The sequence below is a fragment of the Mobula birostris genome, chromosome 10 (assembly GCF_030028105.1).
Source record: "Mobula birostris isolate sMobBir1 chromosome 10, sMobBir1.hap1, whole genome shotgun sequence".
Taxonomy (NCBI): Eukaryota; Metazoa; Chordata; class Chondrichthyes; order Myliobatiformes; family Myliobatidae; genus Mobula; species Mobula birostris.
Window position 1 is genome coordinate 91,941,817 of NC_092379.1, and position 24,157 is coordinate 91,965,973.

Consider the following 24,157-nt stretch of genomic DNA (forward strand, 5'->3'; position numbering starts at 1 on the left):
CCCCAACCTCACTACTACTGTTAGGTGGCCTGTACACAACTCCCACCAGACGTTGAAGATGGTGATACAGAAGTCTTTATTTGTCACAATCGCACTATCACACAATCACGTTTGGCATCATTGTGGAGACACTCTCTGTACAGGCTAACAAACCCAAAGGTACATCACATCTTTATGCCTTTAAGATCAAAGGCAACAGCAAGTGATCCAATACAGTTTCAAGAGTTACAACATTAGTGTTGAATCCAATACTTTGATTTGATAAATGGTTCCTTTGAAATACATAGTGGAAGCACATTGTAACTGATGAGGCATCCCTGAAGGTTCAAACACCTTTGGGAGTAACTAATGAACACAAACATTCTAAACCCTTTTGACAACAGAGAGCCAGGCACACAAAATTAATATTGTCAGAGATATCTCTGAGTACACAAATATGATAAGTACACAAAAGCTATTAATTGCCTATACCTGTTTGATATGCTAAGTGACAACATCCGTCTGGTCTGCCAGCTTCAACTCAGTCACAATAGTGCAAGTAATTTAGCTATGTTGCCTGGTTTGATGCAATCCAATTAATACAAATCTCATTGTCGGAATGTCTGTCTCTTGCATATGCAATCTCTTAGTCTGTGGAGCAGCCTATGATTTTAACTTCAATTTATTGCTTGCAATTTGCAAAAAGAAATTGAATGCTAATTGCAAGCTTCCTGAACTCACTCACATTGACAAAACTGAAGCCTGGTTTGAATTTTAATATCTGCTATATTCATAGAACTCTCTAACATTCACAAAGTGTGATTGATGATGAAATTATTATTTTTATGGTTTGGGAATGTACTGGCACCAAACTTACGGGCACCACAGTAGCACAGCAGTTGGCATACCGCTATTACAGTTCAGGGTGTTCTGGTGTCACTCTGTAAGGAGTCTCTGTGCATCCTCCCCGTGGAATGTGTGCGCTTTCCCGGGTACTCCGGTTTCCTCCTGCAGTCCAAAGACGTACCAGGTAAGTTAATTGGTCATTATAACTTGTCCCATGACTAGGTTAAGGTTAATTGGGGTAGTTAGGGTGATGTGGCTTGAAAGGCCATAAGGGCCCTCTCTGTGCTGTGTTGCCAATAAATAAATAAATAAATAAACAAATAAACAAAAAAATAGATAAATGCAAATTCTAAGTCTGGTTAGAAGTAGCATTGTAACTAATTGTATTTCACAAATAAATACATTTTGGCTTGTAAACTGTATATTCAATTTTCATGTTACTTTGCTGTTGCTGATAGATTAATGCCAGCCCCCAATGTTCTGCAATTGGCTGTATGATCCCCATGAAAGCTGTATCTCAAAGTAATAATCTGTCTATCTCACAGTCTGGTGAAGCCTTGTCTTTGCGTAGCTTTCTGACTGCCCTGTGGTGTGACATTGAACTGTACAGCATGATCAACTACACCTATAATGGAATAATTCTATCACCCTGCGGATAACTGGCAACCACGTTAACGTGGCATCCGTTAAATATTGTTTGTACATTTCAGTGTGTTTGATTGCAAAGGTCAAGTTAGTGCAAGTTACTTAAAAGACTTTCCATGCTGAATGATGATGCAAACCATGGACAGCAACTAAATTTAGATGCAAGGTTGTGTCACAGCAGCAAACATAGGAGCTCTCTCCCTTCTGAGCTGCTCATTCATTGGTGCTGCTTGGAGTGCCTTGTTTCCAGGCAAGCACGCGGATCAAAGAGTGCTGGGAAAGAAGTCAGAGACTTCCTGCTAACTGTATCCAGCGATAAGCCGGTGCATATAAAGCCATGTCAGAAGCAGTGACACCTCTGATAATAGCATTGTTGAACTGTTTGATTGATTTGGATCCATATCCTGTTGCCTTTGGAATTGACTGTTATTTCTCTCTGAGGGAGTACGTATAAGAAGGCCCATTTGACAAGTGTTTCAATAGTATCAAGTATTGTTATGACAGGTGAACAATAACTGTCACTCTTGTGTTTCCTTACCTTTTTTATTTGCTGAATAATTTAAGAGTGGAATTATTTATTTTCTCTACATTTAGAATGTTATTGAGGGGATTTTTGAATGCTGATTCGGGAGAAACCAGGCCAATTCTTCTAGAGTGGAATCCTGGGCTAGAAGAGGCACAGAAAGATTTAGATTATGTCAGAGGTAACTCTGTTTCTTTATCAGCCAGGAGCAGAAATATTCCTTTTGGCAACACAAGGGAACTCTGGACCTGCCTGTCACCTGACGTGACATTTACTTGGACAGCACAGTGACAGAGTTACCAAAGCTGGTATCCTGTAGTGCCTGAAACACAGGTTCAATCCTGAACTTTGACTGCATGCAGCTTGCACTCTGTCTCTAGATAGAGGCTCCATCACCAGCCACATCAATCCCTCAAATTTACCATGCAAGTTGATAGTGTGGTTAAGAAGGGATATGATGTGTCAGCCTTCATTAGACAGGGGTTTGAGTTCAAGGGCTGCGAAGTAATGTTGCAGCTCTATAAAACCATGGTTAGACCACACTAGGAATCTTGTGTTCATTTCTAGTTACCTCATTATAGGAAGGATATGGAAGCTTTAGAGAGAGTGCAATAGAGATTTATCAGGATGCTCCCTGGACTAGAAAACATCTCATGAGGGAAGAACTAGGGCTTTTCTCTTTGGGGTGACAGAGTATGAGAGGTGACATGATAGACGTGTATAACATTATGAGAAGCACAGTATAGGGCACAGTCAACATCTTTTTCCTGGGGCAGCAATGAGCAATATCAGAGGACATCTGTTTAAGGTAAGCAGGGGAATGTTCAGGGGAGATGGGTTTTCACATGGAGAGTAGTGGGCGCACTGCTAGGGGCGGTGGTAAAGGCTGGTACAATTAGGACATTTAAAAGACTCTTAGATAGGCACATGAATTTAAGATAAATAGAGGGTTATACGAGCTGTGTAGGAGGGGGAAGGGTTAGATTGATCATGGAGTTGCTTTATAAAGGTCACCACAATATTGTGGGCTCTGTTCTATGTTGTAGACCTGATGGAAATTGTAAAGGGTGATTCATTGAATGTAGAGGTTGGTGGAGCAGAAGGTGAGAACTACAGAAGATAATAACCAAGTATTTGAATGTTGGACCAAGTCAAAAGGGAGGTATCATGGTGTGTCTGAGTACTGATGTTTAACCTTAATGATTAGGAGCTTAGTTCATTAGACCACAACAGTTCCAGCTTTGTAAACAGGTCTGATGATGACATCAAAACTGGTTCTTGGTGCATGAACCAGTATTGCAATGTTGGGATGGAGCATGGTAGGGGGTGGGTGTGTGGAGCTGATATGTTAGAACTAATGATAAAGTCATCTGAGCCATCGGTATAAAACTAACATTTTATCATTTACTCCAGAGAAATAGGTATATGCCTACTGCTATCTGTTGGTACAAAGTGCACAAGCGTATATTGAATTTTTCATCATGAATGGTAAATATGGTCTTGTTTTGCAGGGAAAACCTTATGCGTTTAATGGAGCATTTCCCCCTGTGTGGAACCCAATAGCTTACATGGACTACAACAACTTCTGGAGAACTTTGGATAAAATGGGAAATGAGGTGATAGGCATACTTCTTTTCAGTGTTTGAAGAGTTCTGACATTTATTTTACTGTCTCTTGACACCTATTTTTTTTCTCATCAGTATCAAGGTTATGATACAAAGTCAGTGAGTCTCCTAACCTGTGATAATCATTGAAAAGAAACCTAGCTTATTTTAAAGGAGTTCTGCTGGCTGATCGAGATCTTTCTTGTTGATATATATCTAAGGCCATATATTTGGGGGACCCAGAGATACAAGGAAGCAATCAACAAATCCAACAACTTTTAATAATTCAGAAACATTCTCGGATTCCCACCCACAGCTCTGTGGGGGCACTCAAGCTTTATAGACAGCAATTTCCTGGCAAGTGTGTTGTGAAGGGCTGTGTCAGCACCTTAGAAAGCAAAGCATAACGTGTGGGTCTGGCTGGAAGAACAGGATTTAGGTCAGTTGCCTGATGTTATCTCTTCCTTTAGTTCCTTGGGAAGCCCATTGTGTAGCCTTAAGATTCTAGTGTGGTAATTGTGTTGAAATAGTTGAATTCCAAGAATAATAAAGGGTTTACGGATGCAATGCATTGAGCAGAACTACTGTGGTTCCCAAGATATGGTCACCAACAATCAAATATTATCCTTGAGCTAAGTAGGAAAGCCTTGATGAATGGATCCAGGCCAACAGTGCCTTTTAAACTGTTGCTACGTTTTCAAAGAAACAAGATTTGTAGTGATCCTAGCATTCGGGCACTGCTGTAAGGAAAGGTGTACAACTGAATTGAGTTTCTACCCATGCAGGTCCTCTTGCAGAGCCCTGCCCTGCCTCAAATTACAGGCCTCACGGAAGTGTCATTTCTCACTATCCTTGGCATCAATCCAGGAATTTTGGACATGAATGTTTTGTCATGTCAGGAATTTTTAACCCTGAAGCTGGAACATCTTGTTTTTTTTGAAAAAGGATGAGAAGAGTTTGTTCAATGCTGTGTAGGCAGGATTTCTAAACAAATGTTGGAAAAGAGTGGACAGTATCTTAACTCAGTCCCATGTTGCCAGCCATTTTTTTTAATGATCATTTATAATGATCAACTTATTTTTAGATACCTGCAGATGCACCATGGAGTTGTCAACGTGCAGTGGAGTGGGATAACTTGACGATGAAAGAGTTAATTGATAAACTTTGCTGGACCAGGTAGGTAGCTACTGACACCTAGACCTAATTTGTGATAGTAATTTCAAGAGAAGGAAACAAAATATGGCTGTTCCCCAAGAAAACTTCTGTCAAGACAGCAGTGTTCTGCTATTTTCAAATGTGAGCTCTGTTTTAATAAGAGACTTAAAATACCATTCTGCTTCAAAACCCCACACTTTAAATTAATATATCTTATTGAATATATTTGGTGAACTTTGTACCCATTAAGATCAAGGACATCAGCTTTCAAATCAGAAAGGCATATATTTCATATATACATATTAGACTTTTCTCAAAACAATTTGAATATTAAATATTCCTAGGCTAGGACTCCATTCACTCACCAGAAAGGAAAACGACATTGGTCTAAATTCCTTTTGAATAGTTTTGGATCTCTGTTTATTTTCTGATCCTTAAGGTTCTTCTGGGAGTCAGGAATGACAAGCAGTCTTAATTCGAAGATTTCAGTTTATTTTAGAGTATGAATAAACATACAAATACTAAGCAAACTAAATAAAGAGCTGGGAAACGATACTGAGAGGTGAATGAATGTAAAGACAAAGGAATAAAAATGACATCTCTGGAAAAATCCATCACTTTTATAGATAAGATCGGGGAAATTCCTTAGAGAATAAACTAGTTAACAGGCTACAAAATTAAAACAATTACATAGCTTATGTAATGTGCTAATGCTTAGCAAATGAAAAATGAGAAGGGTGATAACCCATTAATTTAGCTGCTATACCACTTTCTGCCAGTGAGTGGGGATGAACCACCACATACTATGAAAAATACATTGGTTTGTTAAAAAGTACAAATCTATTATAAAGTATTATTTTTATAAAACAGTGGTTTCCAACAATAGTTCTGTTCCTACAACAAACTAGATGAGAGTTCTCCATTTGAAAGGAAATGCCAGGACCCTAAATGGCTGCCATGTCAAGTTATGATATTAAACTTCTCACAGGAGGGAATCTTTTGATTCCCTTTTTGTTTAAAACTAATCTGTTTTAAGGTGATCATAGAATGGAAGTTACCTTGACCTGCAAACTGACTCTATGTTTAATTGCAGTGTGGCGAGAGAATTTGCAACCCTCTTCGTCAATGTGAATGTTACCTCAGAGCCTCATGAAGTCTCTGCTCTTTGGTTCTTGTGGTATGTGAAACAATGTGGAGGGACCAGGCGAATATTTTCCACCACCAATGGAGGCCAGGTTTGACAGTCTGATACTCATCCATGTCTTACAATTTTGAATGACAATTAAGATAACTAATATAACCCAAAATTATTTAAAATTAATTTAAAACTTCAGCCCAAGAAAGGAACTCAATAATAGATTTTGCAATTGAACTTGTGAAAATTGCAAAGCTATGAGCTGTAAGTCATTTTTCCAAGACAGAATACAATAAAACTTGATAGCTCTGCTTCACTTTTATTATTAGTGAAGGTAGTTTTAACGCCAAAGCAATTTTATTTGTACTCTATGTTCCAGTATTAACTGGCAGTGGTACTCTCTTGCAGAATGTTACTACGTAAATGAGTTAAGTCCTGATTAAGAGTAGTATCATAAGAATATCATGTGAAAACATTAAGCCTCTGTCAGATGTATTATCAACAATAAATTCTAAGTCATTGGCAACTAAGGAGTAATAATATTTATATTACATTATAAGACCGCCTGAGTTGAAGTCTTTGTTATAATGCAGATTAGGAAATAAAATTTAAGTTCTTGACAATTTGAACATCGTTGATGCATAGGGATGTGGATCTGGACTTTGAAGTTGATGGAAATAAAGATCAGAGGAATGTATGCTGAACTGTTCAATAATTGTTACTCATTTTACATGAGCAGACTCTACCAGTTAGTTCTGCAGACATCCAGCTTCAGATGCTACTGAGTATCAAAGTATCCAGGTCACATTTTATGAAAAATTAAAATAGACCATCAGCCTTTTGGCCAATTCAGTGCATACTGAGCAAAACAAGTAATCCTAATGGCATCCATTCCTCTAGATTCCTTTATCCATTAATCTAAATTATTATTAAATGTTAATCTGGTCACACCTTCAATCATTAATTCTAATAGCACATTCCCTAGCCTCAAAATTCTCTTGTATCCAGAAATACCTCCTGGTCTCTCTACCAGGATCTTTTTTTAACTGAATTTTTATGGTCCTTTCACTGTGGATTTTTGTTGCAAGATGCAACAAATTAATATTAATCTTCTTTTCCTCAGGAAAGGAAATTTATTGGTGGTGCAGGACAAATAAGTGACCTTTTAGCTGAAAGCATGAAGGATAGAGTGAAATTGTGCAGGCCAGTGGTGGGAGTGGAACAAGCCACTGGATCTGTCCAGGTGCAGACCCTGAATGGAGAGAAGTACAAGGTGTGTGATCATGTAGTCAAAACAAATGTCCCAAGATGATTGTATGTATCAAGCCTCTTCCTGTAATATTCTTTAAAACCTCTTTCAACATTACATCCTTCAATCACTCAAGCCATTGCTGTTTTCCCTGGATCAGGTTTATGCTCCAGAATCCTTGTCATAAAATAAGCTGGAAAACTTCTCAGTCTCCTCACCATCTCTCCTCCCTTAAAGCCTCCATGTCCAGCACATAATTCTCTGAAACCTCTGCCACCTCCAACGGGATCACACCACCAAGCACATCTTTCCTCCCCCCACCCCCCACCTCCACTTTCTGCTTTCTACAGGGATCGCTCCCTACACGACTCCCTTGTCCATTCGCCCTCCCTGTTGATGTCCCTCCTGCCACTTATCCTTGCAAGCGGAGTGAGTGCTACACCTGCCCCCTCACCACCATTCAGGGCCTTTAACAGTCCTTCCAGGTCAGTTGACACTTCACCTGTGACTCTATTGGGGTCATATACTGTGTCCGCTGCTCCCAGTGTGGCCTCTCGTACATCGGTGAGACTCGACGCAGATTGGGAGACCACTTCGCTGAGCACCTACACTCCATCCACCAGAAAATGTGGGATCTCCTGGTGGCCACCCATTTTAATTCCACTTCCCATTCCCATTCTGATATGTCCATCCATGGTCTCCTCCACTGTCATGATGAGGCCACACTTAGGTTGGAGGAACAACACCTTATATTCCGTTTGGATAGCCTCCAACCTGATGGCATGAACACCAATTTCTCAAACTTCCGGTAATGACCCTACCCCCCTCCTTCACTGTTTCCTATCTCCTTGTCCCTCTCTCACCTTATCTCCTTGCCTGCCCATCACCTCCCTCTGGTGCTCCTCTGCTCTTTTCTTCCTTCCATGGCCTTCTGTCTCTTTCACCAATCAACTTCACAGCCCTTTATTTCATCCCTTCTCCCTCCAGATTTCTCCTATCACCTGGTGTTTCTCTCTCTCCTCCCACCACCTTTTAAATTTACTCCTCATCTTTTTTTCTCCAGTCCTGCCGAAGGGTTTCGGCCTAAAATGTCAACTGTACTTTTTTCCATAGACGCTGCCTCGCCTACTGAGTTCCTCCAGCATTTTGTGAGTGTTGCTCGGCTTTCCAGGATCTGTAGACTTTCTCTTGTTTGTGATGAGATCTCTTCCCTTAACATACATTATCAAATAGATGTTGACCAGTCATCCTGAGACTACTTTGTGGGATCATACCATGTAATAAATAAGTGGCTGCTATTTTTCTCCTATAAAGCAACAATTTAATTGTTGTCATCCATTTTACATGAACAATTATTTGAGGCGCTTTTTTCAAGTAAGCTATTGAACTATAGATGACTATATAGCTTATTTTATTTACATCTCAAGGACAGTAAATGACATCTTTCCTTAATCTGGGGAACCATTATCTGCATTGTGTTCTACGCAACAGCAGTTTCCATTTCACTGAACATCATAATAAACTATCCTGCAACCTCTTCAAAGAGATAACACCATTGCCAAATGATTGCGAGTTTTATGCTGTGTACACATATTAGAAATAAACTTGACATTCTCCAAGCTTCCTTCACAGCCTGTAGGTAGAGAAAAGGTTTAACGGTTTATTGAAAACCCAGGATCTTGAGGTGAAAAGCTATTGCGTGCTACTCTACAAAACTTTCAGGCTGCTGCAGTTTTTAAAAAAAAAAAAAAAAAAAAATTCAGACATAACAAGATATTCAAGGTCATGATTATTGTTTTTCTTCAGAATGACAATGAAAATAAGGGAAGGATTGAAAGTGAACAATAGAGGAAATGAAAGGAGCCAAAGTCTTTATTCTGAGATTGGAATTCATCCCTAACCAGGATTCACTGTGTTTACATCGTATGGGAGACTACCTACCACTAGCTTGCATTGTATGGGAGACTACCTACCACTAACTTGCATTGTATGGGAGACTACCTACCGCTAGCTTACATCGTATGGGAGACTACCTACCGCTAACTGTTCTTGTGTACCTGAGCCTTTTTCCCCCTGATCAATCTGACAGATTGTTGCACCTCAATACCCTGGTTCTGCTTTAGATGTTATATCTGCTGACATGCGGACTGCCTTCAGGAGGGTGAATCCACAGGAAGCATCTGGACCGGACTGGGTCGGGTCCCTGGTCATGTACTACGGACCTGTGCTGGCCAACGTGTTCACTGAGATCTTTAATCTCTCACGTTGGCAGCATGTGGTACTCACCAGCTTTAATTGTACCGGTGCTCAAGAAGAGCGTGGTGGCCTGCCTCACTGACTATTGTCCAGCTGCACTTACATCCACAGTGATGAAGTGTTTTGAGAGGCTGCTGATGAAACATCTCAGCTCTTGCCTGAGAGGCGACCTGGATGAGTTCCAGTTTGCCTACTGGAGCAGAAGGTCCATAACAGGTGCCATCTCATTGGCTCTGCAATCAACCCTGGAACATTTGGACAGCAAAGATGCATACATCAGGAAGCTCTTTATGGACTGCAGCTCAGCATTCAATACCATCATCCCCTCAAAACTAATCAATAAGCTCCAAAACCTGGGCCTCAGTACCTCCTTGTGCAATTGGATCCTCAGTGTCCTTATTTGTCAATTTTTGGTCATGGGAACTCTATTTGCCATATCCTTTGATGCACTTTGAGAATTCATTATAATGAACATAGGCTGCTGGTATTTGTAAAGTGCTGGTCGAACTGCATGCCATCAATGTACTTAAGGAAAATCCTATTTTGCAATGACAGTGGTAGCAGTACAGCAAATTCTGTAACAGAACCACTTTTTTTTACATCTTGGCTTGAATATATATGTTCAGGACTAGTGAAATGTTATTGGAGGATGCTAATTTTGCATAGAAATTGGATCCATGCAATTGAAAATCAATTTGACCTGGAAGAACTGATGTTTGCAATCTCTTCTGAGTCAAATCGCTCATACACATTCACACATGCTCCACTTCTGACCTCACTTTTATAACTTTTAGTCCTTCAATGCTTCTGTCATCTGAAATAATTTTTTCCCTTGTACAATATTTCACCAATTACTCCCTGATTAAATCCCTTTCTCATCTTTCTAGGCAGATTATGTCATCAGTGCCATTCCACCAGCCCTCACCCAGCAAATCCACTACAATCCTCCAGTGCCTCCACTGCGAAACCAATTGATCCAGCGTGTGCCAATGGGGTCTACCATTAAATGTATGGTTTACTACAGCCGGCCTTTCTGGAGGGAGAAAGGTCTGTATAAGTTAAGAGACATATGCTGATTAGAAATGGGCACAGAACAAAACCAAAATGCATGCTGATTAAAATAAAAACCATACTTATTTAGATTTATTTTAAGTCCATGGGACATCTCAAATATTAATATATAAGTCAAGTCACTTTTTATTGTCATTTTGACCATAACTGTTGGTACAGTACCCAGTAAAAACGAGATAATGTTTTCCAGGACCATGGTGCTCCATGAAACAATACAAAAACTACACTGAATACATTATTATTGATTATTATAGCTAATTTGTGGACAGTTGGAGACAATCAGGTTTGGAACTGTAAGGTGAGGCTCGACAAAGGAAAACTCACTAAATTAATTAATGCCATGGAGCCTTTACATTCAACATCGCAGATAAAAATGGTATTAATCTAATATACAAAAGGTATGTAACCTTAGAATGTACAGTATTGTTGCACATTTACTGTTCTTTATCATTTATACTGCAAAATATTAAAATATTGCAATTTTGTAATTGCAAAAATAAATGCAATGCTCCGCCACTTTAATACCTGACACGTAGAGCATCATTAGAGAATCATTAGACAGTAACTGTGGTGTGACTGGGTGGTCACATTCAGTAAACAGAAGCTCCTGTCACAGCTTCTTTTCTGGCTCCCTTACACTTGTCTGCATGACTTCGATGAATAAGTCAAGTATTGACTTTAATTATTGACTTTAATTTTTTCCTACTGTGTCAGTTTATGTTTGCAATATGATATGAATAGCAAATGTATCTGGTTATTACAATGTCCCTAACCATCACTGCTCAGGTGTGACCCAAGTTAAAAAAAAAATGCATGCTGGACAGAAAATAGGTAACTCTACAAAAAGTTATCTCTGATTTTTCCTGTACAGTAATTGAGATTCTGAGTCACAGGGATCCACCTTGTTCATTCCACTCCCCCCCCCAACTTAAACTTCTAAAAATTCTCGCTGCTCTAATAAATGTCAGGCCTGCACAGACAGGCACGTCCTAGTATCCACCCAGCTAACAGGAGTCACCTGCCACTCATTTCCAACTCATCACCTGCAGCCTATTTAAACCCAGCTCTCATCCATAGTCCTTTGTTCACCTAACGGACCAGCCAGCCTCAACCAGGTGCTCTAGTCTTCTGTTTCCTTGTTGCTTTGTTGTGTAATATATCTGCTCTCTGTTTTGTGGTCCCACATGGTTTGTTGTTTTTCAGTTTATTGGTAGAATATTGTTTACTGCTAACCCGCCTCCACTGCTTTGCTTTTTAGTCAAGCCTCCTCTACATTTCCTGCCAGTCAAAGGTCAGTAGCCTGAAGCATTAGCTCTGTTCTGACAGGATGGGTGAGTGAACCAAAGATTCACCCAGCAAAGTGTGCTCACCTACAGGAAGTCTTCTGTTGACAGGAGCACGTGATCCCGAAGCAGCGGGAAACCATATGCCACCTGCTCTCCACTCTCAACTAACTCGCCCTCTTGGCACAGCAACCTCGTGCCACCATGCCAGCAGTCGGTGCCCCAGATTCCAGTGCCTGAATGCTTTGCCAGATTCCCAACACAACGCAGCCGCTTCTGGTCCCAACGTATCTACGCCTTGAGCTCCAGTCATCTCTGCATTCTACAGACAGAGCCAAGATTGCCTTTGTCATCCCTCTGCTGACTGGGTGAGCTCTGACCTCTAACTGGCTCAATAAAATCACCATTTGCAATAAATATGAAGAATTCACCACTGAGATGCGCCGGGTTTTTGATCATCCATGAAGTGGAAGGGGGCAATGGATCAGATACTTTGCCTGTGTCAAGGCTTATGTATGATGATGGACTACACCATGGAAGTCACGACTCTGCCAGTGGAGAGCAGCTGGAATGCGGAGAAGCACTGCTGGCCCATTGGCGTCACCTCTCGAAGCACCTGAAGAATGAGCTGTCCACCCAGGAGATGCTTACAGACTTTGAAAGCTTCATCACTCTGGCCCTCTGAACTGACAATTGTCTTAAGGAACGACCCTCCAGATCATCAGCCAGAACCCCAGTTCTGTTCTCAGAACCATTGCAGGATGAATGACCCTCATCATCAGTGTTTACATCACCATGCAGGGACAGAGACTTCCCTTAACCACCACCCCCCCCCGCCCCCCCAAGAGCATGAGTGTCGGAGGAGAAATAACATGCGCTTATTTGCAGGGCCACCTAACATCCACACATCAAATGCCCACTGCGTCTGGGAAAAGGGCACTACCAGGTAGAAATGAGTGGCTTTCTGTCTAGCAAGCCCCACCCTGCCTCGCGTTCCAGCACTATAGCCTGACTCATTCTCACTGTCTTCTTCCACACCCCAATGTCTCTACGTGCACAGCAGGCTCTGGTGGATTGTGGCGCTGGGGTCTGGGATGGTCAGGGCATGCACACAACCTGTGCACATGGGCATTGGAGATCACCACGTCCATCCAATTTCTCCTCATTAACTCACCCAACACTCCTCTCATCTGGCTCTCCACTCACAACCCTCACTTCACCTGGTCATCTGACGCACTGCTGATTTGGCGACGCTTCTGCCTGTAACCGCAGCCGACTTCACACCATAAATCCATGGAGATGGAGGGAACCGTCAACCTCACTAAACACCCACCTGAACACCACAACCTTACCATCACCTTCAGTAAAAGGGAAGCCAGCACACTACCACCTCACAGACGACACGATTGATCTCCTCCCAGACACCACCCCTCCCTGAGGTCAGCTGTGCTCCCTCTCCCCTCCTGAGACCGAAGCCATGAATGACTACATCACCAAAGTGCTGCAGCACTGCTTCATTTGACCATTGCAATCCACAGCCGGTCTTCATTCCTGAATTCACTACTGTCAATTCAACAAAATCACCTTCAAATACCGCCACCCCCTCCCCTTGATTGATAGTGGATGCAAAACATTGCGTGGGGCTCAGATCCTTACCAAACTGGATCTACTGAGCATGTACAACTTGGTCCACATCCACCAGGGGGATGGATAGAAGAGGGTGTTCGTAACACTCACTGCCCACAATGACTATCTGGTGATGCCTTTTGGACTTCCCACCAGTCCAGTCATTTTCCAAGCATTCATTAACGAGATGCTCGGAGACGTGCTACACAGGTATGTGTTCACCTAACTTGCCGACACACTCGCATTCTCCAAGGGCCCCCAAGACCACGTATGTCAGGTCTGTACAGTCGTTCAGCATCTCGTGGAATGCCGGCTATACTGCAAGTTAGAGAAAAGGCATTTCCACGCCCCAGTCACTTCCTTCCTGGGTTATGTTTTTTCAGTGTAAGGTATAACCACCGATACAGAGAAAGTGCGCGTGTTGTTCAATGGCCCCCGACTGCGCTCCCTCAAACAGCCGCAGCGCTGCTTGGACTTTTCCAGCTTCTACCGCCATTTCATCAGGAACTACAGCCAAAATGCCGCCCCTCTCACTTCCATCCCCAAATCACCTACTTCACGGATACATGAGGAATTCTGCAGATGCTGGAAATTCAAGCAACGCACATCAAAGTTGCTGGTGACGCAGGAGGCCTGACAGCATCTCTAGGAAGAGGTACGAAGAGGAAGAGGTGGATCATTGGCACCCCTTTTGGGGCAGGTGTGACCTGTACAAAAAGGATGGGTTACACTTGAATCCCAGGGGTACCAATATCCTGAGGAAGGGTCTCGGCCCAAAATGTCGACTGTACCTCTTCCTAGAGATGCTGCCTGGCCTGCTGAGTTCACCAGCAACTTTGATGTGTGTTATTTCACGGATAACCTGGTCTGCTGCCATGGGCCACACTTTCAAAGAGTCCAAGGGATGCTTGACCACCACTCCCATTCTCCACCAGCAGAACCCCTCCGGAACCAAGGGTGGTGAAAGGTGGTCCAGTCTACACAGTTCTCCAGTTGATAGATTCACATCATTGTGGACAGGGAGTGCAGTACCTGGTGAAGTGGGGAAGAGGTCATAGGTGCTCTCAAGTTTCATCTTGGATCCACTGCTCATCGAAAAGTTCCACTGGATCCATCCAGCTCATCCTGGGCCATCAGCTACTGGCTGTAGGAGGGGGTGTCCTGTCAGGCACCACCCAGTCAACAGGAGTCAGCTGCCACTTGTTTCCGACTCATCACCTGCAGCCTATTTAAATTAAACCCAGCTCTTATCCGCAGTCCTTGTTGAACCAGCCAGCCTCAACCAGTTGTCCCTAGCCTTCAGTTACCTTGTTGCCTTGTTGTGTTAAGTACCAGATCTCTCTTGTTTTCTGGCCCCTTGCAGTTTGTTAGTAAAAAAAAAAATATCGCTTACCGCTAAATCATCTCTGCTGCTCTGCTTCTGGGGCAACCCTCCTCTACACTTCTTGACAATAAGAGGTCATTGGCTAAAGCAGTAACTCTGTTCTGTCTTCACAGATGCTTTCTAATTTGCTAATTGTTTCCAGCATTCTGTTTCCCTTTCAGATTTTCAAACTCTGCAGTTTATTGCTTGTCGCTTTTGAGGCTTTGGAGAAATTCCTTATTAATCCCTTTAGCTGACACTGAATTTAGTACTGCTTTGAGCATCACTGCAAAATTAAGTAACAACATCATTTAATGCTGTTTTATTAGCTCTTTAATGTGTTGTACTGTTCTGTGATTCTATAATTCTAAGGCGATGTTTAGGCTGAAATGTTCCTCGGGCTGGATCCTATTGTATACACCCTGTAAACAACATATTTCCTGGTGTTCTACAATAAACTCTGCTTTTGTGTCAGGTTTCTGTGGAACCATGATGATTGAAGATGAGGAGTCACCTATTTCCTTGACACTGGACGACACCAAGCCTGATGGTTCACACCCTGCAATTATGGGGTATAGTTCAATGAGCTGAGGAAATGCTCAATACAATGTATTGTTTTATGTTAACCTGACCAAATTTAGTACAGAAGGATTTAGCATAGTTGCTGAGGGGTTGGAGCAGGGGGCAGGGATTCAGATTTCTGGATCATTGGCACCTCTTTTGGGGCAGGTGTGACCTGTACAAAAAGGATGGGTTGCACTTGAATCCCAGGGGTACCAATATCCTGGCGGGGAGGTTTGCTAAGGCTACTGGGGAGAGTTTAAACTACAAACGTGTAAGATTGCTGGGGGATGGGAACCAAACTGAAGAGACAGAGGAAGAGGCGATTGGTTCACAAATAGAGAAAGCTTGGAGACAGCATGAGAGGGAGGATTGGCAGATGATCGAGAAGGTATGCGCTCAGACTGATGGTTTGAGATATGTCTATTTTAATGCAAGGAGTATTATGAACAAAGCAGATGAACTTAGAGCGTGGATCACTACTTGGAGCTATGATGTTGTAGCCATCACAGAGACTTGGATGGCTCGGGGGCAGGAATGGTTATTTCGAGTGCCAGGCTTTAGATGTTTCAGAAAGGACAGGGAGGGAGGCAAAAGAGCTGGGGGTGTGGCACTGTTGATCAGAGATAGTGTCACGGCTGCAGAAAAGGAGGCAGAAAAGGAGGAAGACATGGAGGGATTGTCTACGGAGTCTCTGTGGGTGGAAGTTAGGAACAGCAAGGGGTCAATAACTCTACTGGGTGTTTTTTTTTTATAGACCACCCAACAGTAACAGGGACATCAAGGAGCAGATAGGGAGACAGATTCTGGAAAGATGTAATATTAACAGGGCTGTCGTGGTGGGAGATTTTCATTTCCCAAATATTGATTGGCATGTCCCTAGAGCGAGGGGTTTAGATGGGGTGGAGTTGGTGGAGTTTGTTAGGTGTGTTCAGGAAGGTTTCCTGGCAGAATATGTAGATAAGCCTACAAAAGGAGAGGCTGTACTTGGTCTGGTATCAGGAAATGAACCTGGTCAGGTGTCAGATCTCTCAGTATTAGTGAACACAATTCTATCTCCTTTACCATAGCATTGGAGAAGGATAGGAACAGACAAGTTAGGAACACATTTAATTGGAGTAAGGGGAAATATGAAGCTATCAGGCAGGAACTTGGAAGCATAAATTGGGAACAGATATTCTCAGGGAAATGTATGGAAGAAATGTGGCAGATGTTCAGGGGATTTTTTGCATGGAGTTCTGCATAGGTATGTTCCAATGAGACAGGGAAAGGATGGTAGGGTACAGGAATCGTGGTGTACAAAGGCTGTTGTAAATCTATTCAAGAAAAAAAGAGCTTATGAAAGGTTCAGAAAACTAGGTAATGATGGAGATCTTGAAGATTATAAGGCTAGCAGGAGGGAGCTTAAGAAAGAAATTAGAAGAGCCAGAAGGGGCCATGAGAAGGCCTCAGCGGACGGGATTAAGGAAAACACCAAGGCATTCTACAAGTATGTGAAGAGCAAGAGGATAAGACAGGAGAGAATAGGACCAATCAAGTGTGACAGGTAGGTCAAATATGATGACAGGGTATAGTATTAATGGTAAAACTCTTGGTAGTGTGGAGGATCAGAAGGATCTTGGGGTCCAAGTCCATAGGATATTCAAAGTTGCTGCACAGGTTGACTCTGTGGTTAAGAAAGTGTACAGTGTATTGGCCTTCATCAATTGTGGAATTGAGTTTAGGAGCCAAGAGGTAATGTTGCAGATATATGGGACCCTGGTCAGACCCCACTTGGAGCACTGTGCTCAGTTCTGGTCGCCTCACTATAGGAAGGATGTGGAAACCATAGAAAGGGTACAGAGGAGATTTACAAGGATGTTGCCTGGATTAGGGAGCTTGCCCTATGAAAACAGGTTGAGTGAACCTGGCTTTTTTCCTTTGGAGTGACGGAGGATGAGAGGTGACCTGATAGAGGTGTATAAGATGATGAGAGGCATTGATCGTGTGGATAGTCAGAGGCTTTTTCCCAGGGCTGAAATGGCTAGCACGAGAGGACACAATTTTAAGGTGCTTGGAAGTAGGTTCAGAGGAGATGTCAGGGGTAAGTTCGTACACAGTGGTGAGTGTGTGGAATGGGCTGCCAGCGACGATGGAGGCGGATACAATAGGGTCTTTTAAGAGACTCCTGGACAGGTACACGGAGCTCAGAAAAATAGAGGGCTATGGGTAACCCTAGGTAATTTCTAAGGTAAGGACATGTTTGGCACAGCTTTGTGGGCTGAAGGGCCTGTATTGTGCTGCAGGTTTTCTATGTTTCTACGAAACTTCAAATGGTACTTTGGAACAATGTATTTACATTAGACTTGCCAATTTCAAGCTAATGATAGAAGTCATTAAGTGGTTAAATATTGCACTTTTTCATTTACTAAAGTTGTGGAGTTTATTACCACTGGGGGTGTCCTGAATTTTTGCTGCATGCAAATAGTGATATGTATTTTAAATTTTAATAGCCAATGTTTTTAAAAAAAGTATCTGCATCTCAGAGGGTGCAGGGCCAGCGCAGCGAGAGCAGTCCCAAAACGTGAAAAGTTATGTAAGAAAGATTTGTGCCAAAGTTCCACATGTTAGAGAAAATATTAACTGCTTCTTAAAATGTAAAATAAATTTAGTGAAATCTTATTGTTATAAAATTTTGTCTGCTGGTCACATACATCAATGAACCTATCTACAATTCACAAATACTTACTCATAGTGTGAGCAATTCCATGTAGCAGTAAATATTATTGGAACTATAAATAAGCTATTATTTGCATTTTTACAATGTCTTTAAGAACCAAGCACTTAAAAAGAAATTTTATCAAGTAAACTGATAGTAGGATACACAAAGAGGAATAAAACTAAATTATGGAGTAAATCACAAGTGGGTGAACAGAGGTGTAGAGATGGCATTTCAGAGAATGTGGCCTAGGTAACTGAAAGAAAATAAAATCTAAGAGGGTAAGTGGAAATGCTGCAAATTAAACTTAAGAAAAAGGCAGAGCCTTGGTCTGTTATTAGAATGGGCTACCATTAGATCAGATGCAAGAAATGGCAATCGCTGATCTGGAGCAACAAGTCATCTGCTGGAGGAACCCAATGGGAGAAGAGGAATTGTTAATATACTGGGTCAAAACCGAGCATCAGCATCATATCAGATAGGTGAGTTGTGTAACTATATACTTGGCAGATGGGTAGAAATAGCAGGGGGAAGAGACTTTGCTTCATTTCTTTTCATTTCAACGTTCTTCCAATCAGCTGTGTTCCTGGAAGAAAGTTTTAATTAGGAGCAAATGGAGACTTCAGACTGAAAGTCGGTTAATCCTAAAATAGACTCTGACCTTTGATTTGGATCATCCTCAGAAGCTCAGCTGGCACTTCATGACTTGGACTGCAGTCATATAGAAATTTAAAACAATCTACTTCTCTTTGGAGTGCCAAGAAAATGTAATCAAGCTAATTTCTTATATCCTATAGCAGTGTGAGCAACCAATCAGATTACTGCTAGGATGTCACACTACTTTTTGCAGCTGAGTATTTCCTACCTGTTTTACTGCATGCTTGGTATTAGGTGACCAATTGTGCTGACAATAAAGAAGGTTAGTCAAGAAAAGGTACCAATTAATTCCCATTCTGCCTATAAATTACCCAAAAATTTACCTGGAATAGATCACAGTCAATCATTCCTGAGTGAAGTATGTACACTTCCGTGTGCTGTACATACTACTGTGCCTGGCAAGTTCCTGACGTCAGGCACTCATCAGCAGAAAACACTCTTTTCTTAACCTCTGCGATATTTGTGAGTAAGGTACACCAGCAGAAAATTGTACCACTTTATTATTTTTAAAGAAATGGTGGCAGCAGGAGTCCTGGCTGATTAGTGTCGGAAGACATAGATTGAGGTACTTGTGCTGGGGTTACGCGGATGGGGCTGTGAGTAATGTGGTGTCTTGTCCAGCATTTAGCTGTAGCAATGCTAATGCTATGGTGGTAGTCAATGGTGACACTAATGCCAATCGTCCATTGTAGCCATGACAACTAATGGGCTGCCACTCAGGATTGGTCAGGGGCCTAGAGCCAATAGACAGTGACATCACTACTGCTGAAGAACATATTCCCACTGATCCACATCCTACCTAGCTTTTCTGAAGAACATTGCATTCAAAGCTCAGGTTTTCCACGTCTCACTGAGGGAGGTGCCATGGGATCAGTTTCAGTCATGAACTCATGCTTGGATAGCTCTCTCTGTAGAAGTCAAAATCAACTTGCCTCTGAACCCTTATTTCCACCAGATCCGCAGCAGACCTCTGCATGCCTCCTGGTCTGTTCTCACTGCTGCATCAGGGAAGTCCCTCAGAGGACATACTTTTCCAGAAATAGCTTCATTTGTTTTAATTCAGTGAGGAATGGCTGGCAATCCAAGGACTGCAAATTCCTACAAGTACAGGCAATCAATGACGGCACTCAAGTGTACACAAAGGCTCCTGTGAAAAATCTGATTTTTTTTTTTCAGCACCAGGAAGCGTTTCCTGTCTCAATACACAGCTGGTTATCAATCATTAGAAGAATTTCCACATGTTAACGCCATGCTTGCAGGAAGAACACAATATATTCTTCCTGAGAGAATCTGCACTGCTAGTTATTTCCCAGAGCAATGGATCTTGGCAGAACAAGTGGTTCTCTCTTTCTGCTTGGCTCCTGGCAATAATTTTGAGCTGCTTGGTGTTAGTACGATGTAAAGACCAGGATGACTGAGGAAATCTTCCAAAACTGAGATGATGTTGCTTGCATCAGTTCACAGACACACGGCATTGTCCATTCAGCATGATGCTCCAAGGCAGACTAGGTTACAGACCAAGTGCTGATAAATAAGACTCTATAGGATTTGATGGTCAACATTGACATAGTGGGCTGAAGGGTCTGCTTCTGTGCTTTATGACTTAATGGCTTCATGGCGAGGTACTGCATCCTGCAAATGACCGTAGCCAGTACGGGTGGAAGAACAGCAGGGAGGTTTTGATCCTGAGGCTATAGTGCAGAGCGTAAGCAGTCTAAGCAAGCAGAGCAGAAGAAAGATAAAGGAAGCTGTGAATCTCCCTGCTCGCCATCTGCAGATTCATCTCCCAGCAAGGGGTTGAGTGGGTATTCTTACTTCTAGGGAACAGAGGTGGAGCCAGCCTCTACCAGCATCTTAAGCAGACACCGCAGGTGTGCTGGCAAACAGGACGTCCCTCCCGGCACTTAGATCATCAACAAGTCCCTTTCATCAAAGCTGGGAGTTTGCTCCTTCTCAGTTGCGGCCTCTCTTGCTCTTTCCCCACCGAGGCTGGTGTCTGTTACTGTGAAGGTGCTTTTAAAGGTTGCAGTCCTTTTCAGATTGGTGTGCAACAAGTTGTGTGAAGGTGCATTGAACTGAATGTATATTGTTTTGGTATGTACTGTATACCTGGCTCTCTTCCATCCCAACACTGATTCAAGCATCCCTTTGCGTAAAATAAAAACATTGCCAAGTATGTTTTCTTTTGTCATTTCAAACATAAACCAAGTAAATAGATCATAAATTAAACCAAGATATGCAAGATGATAAATAGTAAAGGAGCAAATAGATGAAAAAAAGGTGAGTTGGAGTTGCTTAATTTTACTCTATAATATTTTTTGCACAAAATTCTGGTAAATTTCATCACTGCGCCTCCCAAAATAGTTGGGTTGCTTTGCTATACTTGAGTAAAACCAGTGAAAACCTAAAACTTTATTATAGTTTGCAGCCTTCTTTTTGTAAGAACCTTTCGACTGTACTCTTCTTTCTGTTGCTTACTACCGTGGGTTCACAAATCCAGGAAGAAGTCACCTCTGGAACCAGTGACCTGCAAATACAATAAGCCATTGATAAGAGATAATAAAAGGTTTATTATTCCAACTTTTGATGAAGCAATTCCAAATCCTGCACCTAAACATGTTAACTACCTTTAGTTTGAAATCTGTTGAATGCTCATTGCTTTATACAAGCTATTCATATAAATTTTACTCCAAATCCTTTAAAATATAAAAAATAAGAATAAGAGTAGATGATAATATTAAGATTGCTCAGTCACTTCATCAGAATAATGGGTAATTCTGTTCACTTTCCTGCCCTAACCTCATATCACCTGATTCGTTTGATGCTCATAAAACTGAATTTCTCAATTTGAATGGACTCATTCACTGAGCATCTGCAACCAAACGTTTAATGTATTTGCATAATAGTCATGGCTGTTTTTAAAACTCTAAACGGCTTCCCTTAACCTGAGCCTAGATATTCTGGCTCAAAGAAACAAGGTCTATCATATCAATCCTTCTCAAATTTTTGTTTGTGCCAATGATCATTCCCTTAAATTGTTAACTCATCGACCAGGGACTGGATTATTAGTTATAATTAAGTGCTGCAATTTTTCTTCTAGATTTATACTGGCGCGAAAGGCTCGACTCTTGCTGAGTCTCACCAAAGCAGAGAGGTGAGTATTGTAATTTTTGATATAATATTATGTGACATATAATGTCAGAAACCAGCTGATGTGTAAAAAGTGGCATTACAAATTTCCTCTATTATTGTTTTATTTACTATAGGGAGTCCCAACAAGTTTCAGTACATTTGGCACAATTCCCATGTAGAACACTGCTTAGAGCCACAAGTGAAAGCATATAGCCATACCAATGTGCTATTCTTTTATTAAAATAGCTACCATTTTAAAATGGCTTTATTCCACAATGGTTCTGTAAATTATAGAGAATTTAATTGGCTCTTCAAATAACATTGCAAGTAGCATGTCATTCTCTGGGCTTGTAATTGAAACATTTATGACTTGTGTAACAAGCTGTTTTATCTTAAGTATATCAGACTATTGTTCAAAGTCGGGGTCTGCCCTTTTGTAGTTTGAAATTGGAATGAACTGAGGTATGAAAGCTTCTGTTCTTTATAAGTCAGATGAGTAAAATGGTCCTCTGAAGTTGGAGTTGGCTCATCTTTGCTTATCTGCCCAGTGAAAATTGCCACAAAATTGTCACTCTTTTGCAAGGAATGACTAATACAAAAATAGAAATATTAAGCACAGTTTAAAAGAATATTAGCCAATTAAAATAAACTACAAAACATTTAATGGATTACCTAGATCTATGACGTCAAAAGTTTAATTTTCCACATGAATTTTCTCCAAATTTAATTACTACTTCCTACCTGCCCTTTCAGAATTTTTTCTTCCCTATAATACTCCATTAACTACTTCAACCAGTATAGATAGTAATGTTTCCTGTATCCCCCAACTCAGTGTATAGAGGGAATGGTTGAAGTGAGCTGTAAACAAACTTAGCTTGCAAATACCTGACTATGTATTGGGAGGTAAAACCCTCCAAACCATTGAGCATATCTACATGAAACATTGGAGTAGAAAAGCAGTATCCATCATCAAAGATCCTCACCACCCAGATCATGCACTTTTCTCACTGCTGCCATCAGGTAGAAGGTACAGGAGCCACAGGATTCGCACCACCAGGTTCAAGAGCAGTTACTATCCCTCAACCATCAGGCTCTTAAACAGAAGAGTGTAACTACACTCATTTAAGGTCTCTTTTATCTTGTTATTTCATAGTTATTGCTATTTATTATCTACATTTGCACAGTTTGTTTGCAGTTTATAATTCCTGATGTTTACAGTTTACAAATCCTGTTTAGTTACCATTCTATAGATTTGATAAGTACGCCCACAGGAAAAGAATCTCAGGGTTGTATGTGGTGACATGTATGTACTCTGATAATAAATTTTACTTTGAACTTTTGAAGTTTGAACTTTGAACCATGTCTCTGTGTGATAGAAGTAGAAAATCCCCAAGATATTCAGCAAATCAGGTGGCGTCTGTAGAGAGGAAAGCAGAGACAATATTTAAGGTCAATGACGTTTCATCAGAATTGGGAAAACTGAGAAAATATGTGTGTTTTACATTGCAGAGAAGGGTGGTGGGAATTGGATACAGACCAGCACTATCCAGTTGATGTTAGGAGAAAGCTTGTTAATCAGAACTGACCTGTTGGAGGTGTGATTTAATTTCTAATTTTTCTGAAGAAACTTCTTTGACATCAAACATTAACACTGTTTCTCTCTCCACAGAAGCTGTCTGACCTGAGTATTCCCAACATTTTTTTTCCGTTCTATTCCAGGTTTCCAGCATCTGCGGTATTTTACTCCCCAGTTTCAACCTAACTACATTTCAGATGAGATTTTTAAAGAAGTCTTTTTTTTCAGGAAGAAAAAAATTTGCCAGATTTATGCACGAGTCCTGGGGACAGATGAAGCCCTACACGTAAGACCTTTGCCCTGAGATTCCATTGTAATACATTTTCATATATTAGTAATGAAGCCTTCATTGAGTGGGGAAGGGTAACATGGAGCAAGCTGCAAATGACACTCATCCCTCCTCAAATATTAATCTGCCTGTCAGGTTGGTGATTCGTGGGTTAGTGCCAATAAGGGGGTGAAGGGAGTGGATTGGGGCAGGGGGCAACCCTCTATTGGCACTAGATTTCAGGGGTACTGTACCTTGGACTTATGTTGCCTCTTGCTCCATGATGAACATTTTTAATTGTTTTTTTACTTGTTAAGTGGGAGCAAGTTTTCTAGCAGAAACATTACAGCTAAGTGAAATTGAGCCCTGCTTTGTTCAGGTCAATGTAGTCTGATTGAGTGCGCCTGAAATAGACATTGGGTTTCTCACTGGCGCAACTGGAAGGGTGTTAGGAATCCGTAAGGTTGTGAGTAGAAGGTGCACTTATAAGGAGAAGGATTTGTTGAATTTTCTGCAGTTGATTCTCTGTT

At 41.5% G+C, this 24,157-nt stretch overlaps 1 protein-coding gene across 3 annotated transcripts in view; it reads left to right on the plus strand.

Annotated features, from left to right (window-relative positions):
- LOC140204156 (amine oxidase [flavin-containing]-like) overlaps window positions 1–24,157 on the plus strand; it is a 66,712-nt gene that overhangs the window by 23,508 nt on the left and 19,047 nt on the right. The window contains exons 1-9 of one of the 3 annotated variants that reach the window (XM_072270585.1): window positions 1,873–2,801; window positions 3,505–3,609; window positions 4,682–4,773; window positions 5,846–5,987; window positions 7,011–7,160; window positions 10,280–10,439; window positions 15,211–15,307; window positions 21,752–21,805; window positions 23,588–23,645. In XM_072270585.1, coding sequence (XP_072126686.1) covers window positions 2,772–2,801; window positions 3,505–3,609; window positions 4,682–4,773; window positions 5,846–5,987; window positions 7,011–7,160; window positions 10,280–10,439; window positions 15,211–15,307; window positions 21,752–21,805; window positions 23,588–23,645 — 888 coding nt within the window. In that variant the 5' untranslated portion in view covers window positions 1,873–2,771. Of the gene's footprint in view, window positions 1–1,872; window positions 2,802–3,504; window positions 3,610–4,681; window positions 4,774–5,845; window positions 5,988–7,010; window positions 7,161–10,279; window positions 10,440–15,210; window positions 15,308–21,751; window positions 21,806–23,587; window positions 23,646–24,157 lie in introns of those variants that run through there. The other 2 variants (XM_072270586.1, XM_072270584.1) reach the window with 2 other exon arrangements.